Genomic DNA, 11,458 nt, shown 5'->3' on the forward strand with positions numbered 1-11,458 from the left:
TTATAGCAGAACCAATGAGCCAAGTCAGTCCAATAAGCAGAAATGTTTGTGAATTTGTTACAATGCTGTGGTATCTCAATGGAAGCCTGATTGCAATAAGTCGGTCAATTGCCATTAATGTCAGAGCCATGCATACTGTGAAATCACCAAGATGATAGAAGAACATCCTTGAAATACAAGAGTAGTATGAAACAGTTTTAATCTCAGCCAGCAGCACTGAGATCATGGTTGTGCAGCAGGTAGAGGAGAACATTATGTCAACAACAGCTAGATTACAGATTAATATGTACATCGGTTTGTGTAAATGTCTGTTAGTCGAGATGATACACAGATTGATGCCGTTCCCAAGCAATATGAGCATGTAGGTTATTAAGATGAGGAATCCGAGGAGCTTTTGGTTCTGCAGGTGATCAAATCCAGTGATTATAAAGCAGTCTACATTTTTCACAGTATAATTTTCAGCTGCCATTTTCAGTCCACTGCTAAACAAACAGACACAAGTACATTAAAATACACTATATACAGGTAACAGGTCAAAATCAATCATAGCCTTGATGTACTCGTATATACACAGAAAAAAAGCTCATGTGAAGGAAGATGGAAGAAAGATGCAGACAGTGTCTGTAACGGCAATGTGATGAAAACTCTGAAAATTGAAGTATAGTTTCAAAAGGAATACAAAAAGCGTTTCAGTCATTGTAAAGTATAAATATAAATAATACGTAAAACATTTTCTAAACTTATTCTTTTGGTTTTCCTCAAATCTATGGAAATGCTAGAATTTCTAAACAATGAATATTTAAAATAGCATACAAGAGATTCTGAGATGTTCCCTTTCATTAAGATAAACAGATGCATGACTGATGTTCTGCCTTTTATATTTTATTGCATGACTGCTTGTACCTCGTGGTTACCTAGCAGCGTGAAACTGTTGGTTGAGAATGCCATAGAACGTCTATAAAAAAAATCCTATTTATTTTGCAAATACAAACAGTTTGAGAATTACAGCAATTACAACTTGACGTCATTATTAATCATCAGTAGCCTGTTTGTAAAATGTGGTTCTAGCACATATAGGATATTTTTGTACGTTTGCGTAGACACTGAAGCGCTCATTTTTAAGACATCATCTAAAAACAGTACTTTACTTTACTGTACTTTACAGACATAAAAATCATTTTAGGTCTACATTACTTAGTAATAGATGCCTTCTAATTATAACTATAGCCGCCGTTCCACTATCATTTGCCTTTTTGCCATTTGAGACAGACCCGAAGTCGTTAATTTTATTGAAGAGTAGTATGGGAGCTTTGTGGAGTTTCGGCAATATGTTTATGTAGAAATTTCGGGTCTGATTTCAGCTTCGGATGTTTTGAAATGACTTCTGTGACTACTCCGCATGTGACCATCTGATTGAATGTGATGTATTATAATCAAAACCCTGAGCATTGTCACACTTTGCTACTTAGGAAGCATGCTGGAGGCACGAGTAAACGAAAACAGGCGTTTAATCCACGGAACACTGGGTACATCAATACTGGGGACAGCAGGAAACACATCAACGTAACGAGTAGAACCGACAAAGGAAGACTACACAGACTGGGGCTAATAAACACAGGGCAATCAGGGGAATCATACTCAAATTAACACAATAAACACGAGGAGAAACTGGGTCACGGGGAGCAAAACACACACAGACAGTCCAGAACCCTGACAAGCATAAGGTGAGAATTACCAGTATTTTTCCACTTTAACGTTATTCTGTAAAAACGATATATGTAAAATGCCTGCTAAGAATAATTATGGCAGAAATAATTATAAAAAAAATTATTAAATCTTTATTTACATTGATTAGTCCTGGAAAACCTATTTTGTTTTTGTTTTAGATGTATTGGAGGTTATTTATTTTGGTGTGTGTATATATTCATACATTATATTAATTTGAATTGTTCATTGTATCATGGTGAATAAGCAGGTTGTTTCACAACCAATTAGAAAGTTCTGTTCGACTGCCACTGGGTGCGACATACAATAATGCGCAGTCACATGACAATAGGGAAAACTATTTAGAAGCTATTAGCATTTTTTGAAATCACATTATTAATGGTTAATGGCTTCATATTAATGGTTTATCACTTTTGACTAATAGGTGGCACTGTTACCAAATTGATGTGGTGTGGTCAGTGTGAGGTGACAATGAAGTTGACATGAAGTTTGGTGCCAATATGTCAAAGCAACACGAAATCCATAGTTTTTGCCAGCATCATGTGAAGATTATCTCGAATTTAAGTTGAATATGGTAAAATAGATTTTGGTGAAAATCATACAAGCAGTCTAGGAGTTCGAAAAAGTAGGTTTTTAAAGAAAATCAAAATGGCGGACAGGAAGTTTGGGTGATTATGGCAAACTTGGTATCTATGTTCTTGGCATGATCCAAGGAATATATTGAAAAGAGACCAGTTTTATTACAATAGGCGAAATGAATCAAAAGTTATTAGCATTTTTGGAAATGTCATGTCACAAGTTGGCGCTGTCCCAAATCTTTTTGAGTACCATAAGGGCATGGTGCTGTAGACACATACCGATTTGCGTAACGATATGCAAATGTGTTTGTAATATATAGCATTTTATGGCAAACTTCAAAATGGCCAACGTCTAAAATGGCCAAATTTGGGTAGGTTTTGACTCGGCATGCTTATCAAATCTAAAGAGACCTGTTTTGTGATTTTTGGCCAAACCATTCAGAAGTTATAAGCCAAAAAATGCATTTTCCATATCTCTTGACAACTAGGTGTTGCGGTGCTGAAACTGTGCAGGTAGTCTCAGGTCATGGATGTCATAACACACACCAAGTTTCGCTTGAATACGACAAAGTAATTCGAAGATACAGCCTCACATTCTTTTTGGCGGGCAATTCAGTCAAATTAATTTGGGTGTTATTTGAGAACAATGTGACTTGAATCCCATAACTTTTTGCCAGCATGGTCTGAAGATGATCTGAGCCAATTTTGGTAAAAATCAGACAAACCCTCTAGGACGAATTCGAAAAAGTAGGTTCCCTTTCGAAAGGGAACACCACGCTGCGTCCTCTAGAAGGCGCTAGGGGAACGCCTCCAGCGTGACCGGTGTCTGAAGCATGAATGAAAAAACGACAATGAACTTGACATTGGCAGGCGGCAGCCTATGACGTAAACAATAAAGCGAGTGTGGGTATAAAAGAGCACCTGCGGAAAACGTCATCCTCTTCTTTGTCTTCAAGCCTTGTGTACGGAAGCACATGTGTTTGACTCACGAGAGATAAGGATGCGCTCACTGTTTGCATTCGCGGAACTACTCGAGCAGAGGTCTGTACTCGAGTTTTTGTCAGCGTTTGCACGAGCGCGTTCGCCTCTCGAGGGAGTTGAACAAGCTTAATGCGATGCATTCGCGGCGGTTTCTGTTCTTGCCTGATTCTTGAGAGAATTTAGTGTTTGAACAGAGTGTGTTTGGCTCTCGAGGGAGATATAGCCACGCTGCGAGATGTGATCGCGTTGAGAATGCCTCTATGCCTGATTCTCTTTGAGAATTGAGCGGTCTCCTCTCGCTTTAGGGAGTCGTTATGCTGAGACCTCCACTCTTAAGAGCTCCCCTACCAGGGTTGAGCATTGTTAGGTTCCTCTCGTTTAAGAGAGTCATCCTGCTGAAGCCTCCGCTCCCCAGAGCTCCGCTTAGGCAGTAATATGGGTTGTAGGCACTTTCTTTTGAGCCTCACTAACTGCCTCTGTCGCTGAGTTTAGCTAGGTCTCCTCTCGGTTTAGAGAGTCGTTATGCTGAGACCTCATGTCTCAGGTTACGCATGTAACCATGGTGCCCTGAGAATAGGGAACGAGACCTTCTCTTTCAGACAAAGTGGATGACGTTTTCCGCAGGTGCTCTTTTATACCCGCACTCGCTTTATTGTTTACGTCATAGGCTGCCGCCTGCCAATGTCAAGTTCATTGTCGTTTTTTCATTCATGCTTCAGACACCGGTCACGCTGGAGGCGTTCCCCTAGCGCCTTCTAGAGGACGCAGCGTCTTGTTCCCTATTCTCAGGGAACCATGGGTAACCTGAGACGTTTTCCGAACTAATTAAAAGATCTTGACACGTAGAAATTTAAAATTTGGTGTCCATTTGACTAATAAAACTAAATAAAATTAATAACTAATAAAAAAGTTATTAGCATAAACATGAGTGCAACTTTGAACTGTTGGTGGTGCTAGAGGGTTTGAGTCAGATTTCAAACATGCTTTGGTTAATATTGTACGACGGCGTTTTAGTGCCATGTTAAAAAAAAAAAAACATCTAAGATTACGTGATTAAAGTCATAATATTCCAAATAAACTTGAAATATTACGAGAATAAAGTCGAAATACTACGAGAATAAAATCGAAATACTACGAGAATAAAGTAGAAATATTTTGAGAATAAAGTCGAAATTACAAGAATAAAGTCGAAATGTTTCAAGAATAAAATCAAAATTATGAGAATTAATTTATAGCAATAACGAGATTAAAGTTAAAATATTTTGAAAGTAGCCTATATTAGCCTATTGCACATGCAAATGGCCCGGATTGGGAGCACCGGGAGATATTCCAAAGTCTTAGCTTTCAAAATATGTCAGTTTTATAGTGAAATACAAACAATATGTCTTACAATAATGTGTTTTTCACGCTCTTTATTGTGGCGTGACATGACAGATTGCTGTATTCACTTCAGTTTAAGCGGCATGTGAGTCAATTATCTTTCCGATTTCAGTGAGACATTCGTTTCATTAAATTAAGCTATATATTTTTTTCATGCCTTCTGATGTTCCTTCACTTTTATATCTTGCTATAACCTTGAAATAAAGAGGAAAACACATTTATAATTTGTATTTCGTGATAAAACTGACAGAATTTGAATGAGCTGTGTTATATTAAAAGCAACAAAGCACAACATTTTTGCAATTACTGGGTGGCTGGCGCGCTAAAAAAATAATGAATGGAAGACGTTAAATATTATGTCCAATCATTTACTGTATAATACTGTGAATAAAACGGCTTGTGAATAGTCACTTAACGTTATATAGCCTATACCTCAGAAAAGACAAAATAACTTGTTAACGAGTTGGAGCCCACTTCAACCTTTAGAATGTTTTATTGTTGTTTTTAATTAAATACATGTGAGGGATGAAAGGTTGGAAGCCACAGACGTTTTTTTGCGGAGTAGGTGGTGGAATTTTTACAAAGAAAACAGTCAAATTTAACGAATTGATTCACATGAATACAGCGATCTGTCACGCCACATTAAAGATCTTGAAAAACACATTATTGTAAGACACATTGTTTGTATTTTGCTATAAAACTGATTTTGAAAGCTGAGGCTTTGTTTTATATTAAAAATACCAAAAGCACAAGGGGGCTGGCGCACTACAAATAACAAATGAAATTGAAGACAAGAAATAATATTTCCAAGCAAAATAATATTCTAATATTCTTGATATTAAGCTGTTTCCGTGAGCCCTTAAAACTGACTTCCTCATTCCAGTAAGATGATGCGGCCGCTCGGATGCAACAATATTAAAATACATTTTGGTGGCCTGGCAACTTCTCCCGATGTTCTCAATCTGGGCCATTTGCATGCGCAATATAGTCTATACTCTCAAAATATTATAACTTTAATTTCGTCATTCTAAAAAAGATTGGCCCTGGCTTGTACATATATGCTATTCTTGGGAATGGCATCAATCTGTGTATCATCTTAACTAACAGACGTTTACATAAACCAGTGTGCATAGTAATTTGTAATCTAGATTGTTGACGGTGTTTGCGGTTTGGATGTAACACTACATCTGAATGGTTAAAAAAAAATCATCGTGTGTCAGAAGGTTAAACAAAACTGATATATAGTGTATTTCTGCCTCTGTATCTGAAGCATGAATATGATTAATAATGTTATTAGGTGTAAAAATAAAGTCTGCTGGTCCTCAGTCCCAAAAGTGACATTAGATACTGATTCTATTAAAACATTTGTGTAATGGGATCTCAAACACTACAGGGAACATTATCGGCTCTACTATTAATGGATCATTAAAAGGGCCCTTGTGTATATTAATGAGGCGGAAGCATCATGGCCTATTTTTATTAAGATAGTGAAGCAATCACATGAGCAGGAGCTACTTATTTAGTTTCAGTATTACAAATCACTTATAACGTATAAGTGGTACGTTAAACACAAAAACATGGCAAATCATTAAACCATAAGCAAAAGCTGATGAATTTGAGTCCATTTGTAAATGCCTGCTTAGAATTGTGGAAATAGTAGCTTATATTCTTACATAATTTATCTATCTAATTTTTCTTTATCTATCTTATCTTTCTTTTTAATAGAGTTTGATTATTTTTTCTTTTGTGAGAAGGGATTCTCACTGAGGAAGACATTAGAGATCTGATGTCAAAGGTTTACATGCAACATAGTGCTGTAAACACAGTCACTCTTGTTTGTCTGAAGAGTGTCAATATATTTGCTAAATTGCTACATGCTCTTAATTTGCTCTCTGGAGACAAGACAGATCCTGAAGATTGTACAGATGCGAACCAACCCTGAGAGAATTATCAAACATGAGTGATGCAAATAAGTGTCATTATCCATTATCCATTAATGATCTGTAACTTTTAACCTTCACCATTAATTATAAAGATCAATAAAGGCCCAAACAAAATAAATATTGACTGAACTAAATCAAGTATTCAGCATTTGGATATATTATGTAATTTGACTTCAACACTTGTGAACAACATTGTACAGTGTTTGGTAATATTCTAGGCTTTGTACATTATAGCATTAATTTCTTCCAATATTGACATGATTTTACTACATGATTTTTCTTCATTTTAAAAACAAAATGAACAGTCTCTAAGAAGATCAAGAGCATCATAAAACATTATCAAAACAAACAACATTATCACAATTTGTCGAGAGAATGATGAACATAATAATCCACTATGATAAAACCTTTTAAAGGGGTCATATGATGCTGCTAAAAAGAACATTATTTTGTGTATTTGGTGTAATGAAATGTGTTTATGTGGTTTAAAGTAAAAAAAAAACACATTACAACTTTTTTTGTGCAAAAATACATCTGCTAATCGTTTCCTGATCTCTTTAGTCCTGGTGCAATAAACAGTGGGATTTATTAATGAAGGAACAAGAGAGCCTACAATTGTTACTGTGTTTCTCTCTGTTAAACTTGGCACAACTCATATTCGAATTAGTAAAATAGAAACCAGCTTTGGTGCATAATAACTAAACAAGACAATGAGGTGACTGGAGCAAGTGCTGATCATCTGCTTTCTGCTTGAGTTGTTGGACAGTTTAGTCATGCTATATGCCAAGAAAGCATAGGTACACAGAATAAAGGGAAACTGTCTACACAACAACCACAGATTAATCATTGCAGGTAAGAAGAAATATGGTTCAGGATTAACACAAGCAGCTCTGATCAGAAGGATAATCACAGAACACATATTTGATGACAGGTTGACAGTATGGAACACTGTCTACTATCGATATCACAACAACCATTATAGCAAAACCAATGAGCCAAGTCAGTGAAATAAGCAGAAATGTTCGTGAATTTGTTACAATGCTGTGGTATCTTAAAGGAAGTCTAATTGCAAAAAGTCTGTCTATTGCCATTAGGACAGTGCCATACATACTGTGATATCACCAAGATGATAGAAGTATGTCCTTGAAATACAAGAGTAGTATGAAACAGTTTTAATCTCAGCCAGCAGCACTGAGATCATGGTTGTGCAGCAGGTAGAGGAGAACATTATGTCAACAACAGCTAGATTACAGATTAATATGTACATCAGTTTGTGTAAATGTCTGTTAGTCGAGATGATACACAGATTGATGCCGTTCCCAAGCAATATGAGCATGTAGGTTATTAAGATGAGGAATCCGAGGAGCTTTTGGTTCTGCAGGTGATCAAATCCAGTGATTATAAAGCCATCTACATTTTTCACAGTATAATTTTCTGCTGCCATTTTCAGTCACACGTTTCCTAACATACAGACACAAGTTCAAAATACAGATATAAAATCAAATGACAACAATTATATCCTTGATGTACTGATGTACAGAAAAAAGCTCCTATGAAGGAAAATGGCAGAAGGATGCAGACAGCGTCTGTAACGACCAGGTGATAAAAACTGTGAAAGTTGAATATAGTTTTAAGAGAAATATAAAAAGAGTTTTGGTCATTTTAAATCATAAATATGAATATGCAAATATTCATATTCTATTAATATTCTAAAAAAAAATTAGAATTTCTTATGCAAGTGCTTCTAAAATGTTGCTCTCATCCATTTCAACAAATGTGTGTGTGTGATATTCTGCCTTTTTTTTTTAACCATGTGACACATACAGAGCATCATAGTTTCCTAGAAGCAGTGATTAATCATTTTAAATATGCAAATATATTTCTTTAGCAATGGTTTTTAATGTTGGTCTCAAACACACAAAAATGTTTCAAATTAAAAAATGTCAAAAAGTTGAATTTTTTTAGAAATTTAAAATGCTAGTATCATTGTATTTTGTAAAAGCTGTTGGGAAAACACAGTATGATCATACTGGTAAAACGTTCAGGCAAGGGCCAACCAAGAGGTCAACGGTTGTAGCAGATCACACAAAATGCATCTCTAGATGCTAAATAATTACTTCATTATTCAGTAATAATACGTTGACCTTTCTTTTATGATGACAGACATCTTAAAATAAATAGTATTTCATGCTATGCTGTCAACCTGGAAATACTGTACTACACTGAATAAAATGATTTAGGCCCTTCATAGATCTGATACATTTACATTTTGTTCATTTTATTTAAACATTTGATTAGGAGTAATACTTATTTTTATTTAATAAGTCTAACATAAAATATTTAAATAGTGTCATCTATAAAATTTATTTAAGTTTGATCAAGTCAATTTAGTTATATTTGGGAAAGGGGAGTGCCTTCTGCGCATGTGCGAGGCACGCGTTCACAGTGTGACCGATGCCATTTTCTCCCGCTGGTAGGAGGATCATTGCGTCAGATTCTCTTGCTTTTGGATATTCTTTGTTGGTAAGTATTATTTTTTTGTTGGTAAAATTGATAAAGGAATGTGTATATCATACTGTTGAATGAAATATGTTGGGTAAAATACAGCGAGTTTTTTTTAGGTGAATTGCTTCAGACGACCTGTCGCTTAAAGCTTGTTATTTACATGTCATTAACTGAATACGACGCGAATTGCGACGACTCCTTTTAACGTATAAAGTTTGCTAGCCCAGGGAACAAATGATAACAATACTAATTGATTTATGGCTACCAATATTTTTGAGTCTAATGATATATGACTCATATTTTCTCCGAGCATCTTTTTCCAAGTTTGAAAACTAGTCCGCCACTAGTATCAACCTCAGCACTGAATACTTTAGCTTTTCTGAGGCATTCTATAACCTCGCAAACCCAACATAAGATTTTATTTGTTAAAATTATTGATCAGTGTCTGATGTGAAGTCTTGTGTTCTTCATTTTTCATTTATTTTCTACATGTTATAGGGAGCATATGTATTGTATCCAGTTTTCCCCAACTCTGTATTCTCTAATATCAATATTATATTGTTTATGACTTTAACATTTCAGATTCCTGCCATACTGTCATTTAAAAAATAAGCAGAGCTCCAAATATTTTCCCAATTTTCTTTTACTTTATTTGAAAACAAATAATTAAACATCAGCATGTCTATGCTTTGACTTGTAGTTTCTAACATGAGCAGAAGCATCACAAAACATGACCAAAACAAGCAACATAATAACAATCAGAATTAAAGGGATAGTTCACCCAAAAAAGAAAATTCTGTCATTTATTACTCACCCTCATGTCGTTTCAAACCCGTAAGACCTTCGTTCATCTTCGGAACACAAAATAAGATGTTTTGGATAGAATCTGAGAGCTGTTTCATACTACTATAGTAATACTGACTGGGACAGAGCCACAATGCTGTCACCGTTCACAAGGGTCTTAAAAGGGTCATATGATGCGATTTAAATTTTTCCTTTCTCTTTGGAGTGTTACAAGCTCTTGGTGCATAAAGAAGATCTGTAAAGTTGCAAAGACTAAAGTCTCAAATCCAAAGAGATATTCTTTATAAAAGTTAAGGGGTGTGAAGTAACGAATTACTTAATTTAATTTACATGTTAAAGTAATTAAGTAGTTTTTATCAGTAATTGTACTTTTTTGAGTAGTTTAAAAATTGTGTACTTTTACTTTTACTTGAGTACACTTTTTAGCAGCATCATATGACCCCTTTAATGATCCATTATTAGCTGAGCATAGAGGTGCTTTAGATCCCTGTGCACAAATGTTTTAATAAAATGAGTAACTGATATTATTGTTGGGGCTGAGGGACAACACATTTAACTTAATGTTTATTATAATTATTAACATTATTCATGCTTCACATACACAGTAGGATTCATTCTTCACATACAACAGTTAAATACACAATACATCTACAAGCAGGCTTGTTTAGCATGTAGACTATTTGTCATATTCATAGAAAGTCTTTTTGTTTATTGTTAGTTTTTTTATCGTTAGAGTCTTGTTAGAAACTTTTGAAAAGAATGAAGATTTTTTTTTATTTGACCTAAATATCATATTTTTTTTTCATTTACTACTGCACTTCAGAGGCTACAGAAGATAGTTACGTTTCCCAGAAGACAAAATAAGTTTTACCCTGTAAAACTAAATTTACCCTGATCTTCAAATTCAAAACGTTTTCACCACCCCGGCTCTTAATGTATGGTTTTTCCTTCTGGAGCATCAGTGAGCATTTGAACCTTCTGTAATAGTTGCATATGTTGTCCCCAGTGTGAAAAGATGGATCTCAAAATCATACAGTCATTGTTAGAAAGGGTTCAAATACACAAAAATGCTGGAAAACCAAAGAATTTGTGGGACCTGAAGGATTTTTCTGAAGAACAGCAGGTAACTGTTCAGGACAAACAAGGGACTCGTGAACAATTATCACTAATAAAAAAAACATAGCTGTGGATCATTCAGGTAACAACACAGTATTAAGAATCTTTAAGAATCTATTAAGAAACTTTTGAATGGGGTCATTTTTTATAAACTCAACTATTTTCTCTTGTGGACTATTATGTGAAATAGTCTTTTATGTGAAATATCTTATTCAGGTCAGTACTAAATAAACAATAACATGCATTTTGTATGATCCCTCTTATTTGAGTAAAATAATTAACATTTTGCAGATTCTGAATTAGGGGTTGTAAACTTTTTGACCTCAACTGTATTTTGACCTCAACAGATTCAATTCAAGTTTAAATTCAAGTTTATTTTGTATAGCGCTTTTCACGATACAAATCGTTGCAAAGCAGCTTTACAGA

The 11,458-nt window shown here is 35.0% G+C and overlaps 1 protein-coding gene and 1 pseudogene across 1 annotated transcript in view; both read right to left on the reverse strand.

The window, feature by feature from the left end:
- Positions 1–469, reverse strand: part of LOC107741177 (olfactory receptor 10G4-like) — a 1,524-nt gene extending 1,055 nt beyond the window's left edge. The window contains exon 1 of the mRNA XM_016553789.1: positions 87–469. Within this exon, the coding sequence (XP_016409275.1) occupies positions 87–469 (383 nt within the window). The remainder of the gene's footprint in view (positions 1–86) is intronic.
- A 6,065-nt stretch (positions 470–6,534) lies between these two features.
- On the reverse strand, positions 6,535–8,051 carry LOC107741164 (olfactory receptor 6N1-like; annotated as a pseudogene).
- Between the last annotated feature and the right edge of the window lie 3,407 nt (positions 8,052–11,458).

The sequence above is a fragment of the Sinocyclocheilus rhinocerous genome, unplaced genomic scaffold (assembly GCF_001515625.1).
Source record: "Sinocyclocheilus rhinocerous isolate Xijiao unplaced genomic scaffold, SAMN03320098_v1.1 scaffold1307, whole genome shotgun sequence".
Lineage (NCBI taxonomy): Eukaryota > Metazoa > Chordata > Actinopteri > Cypriniformes > Cyprinidae > Sinocyclocheilus > Sinocyclocheilus rhinocerous.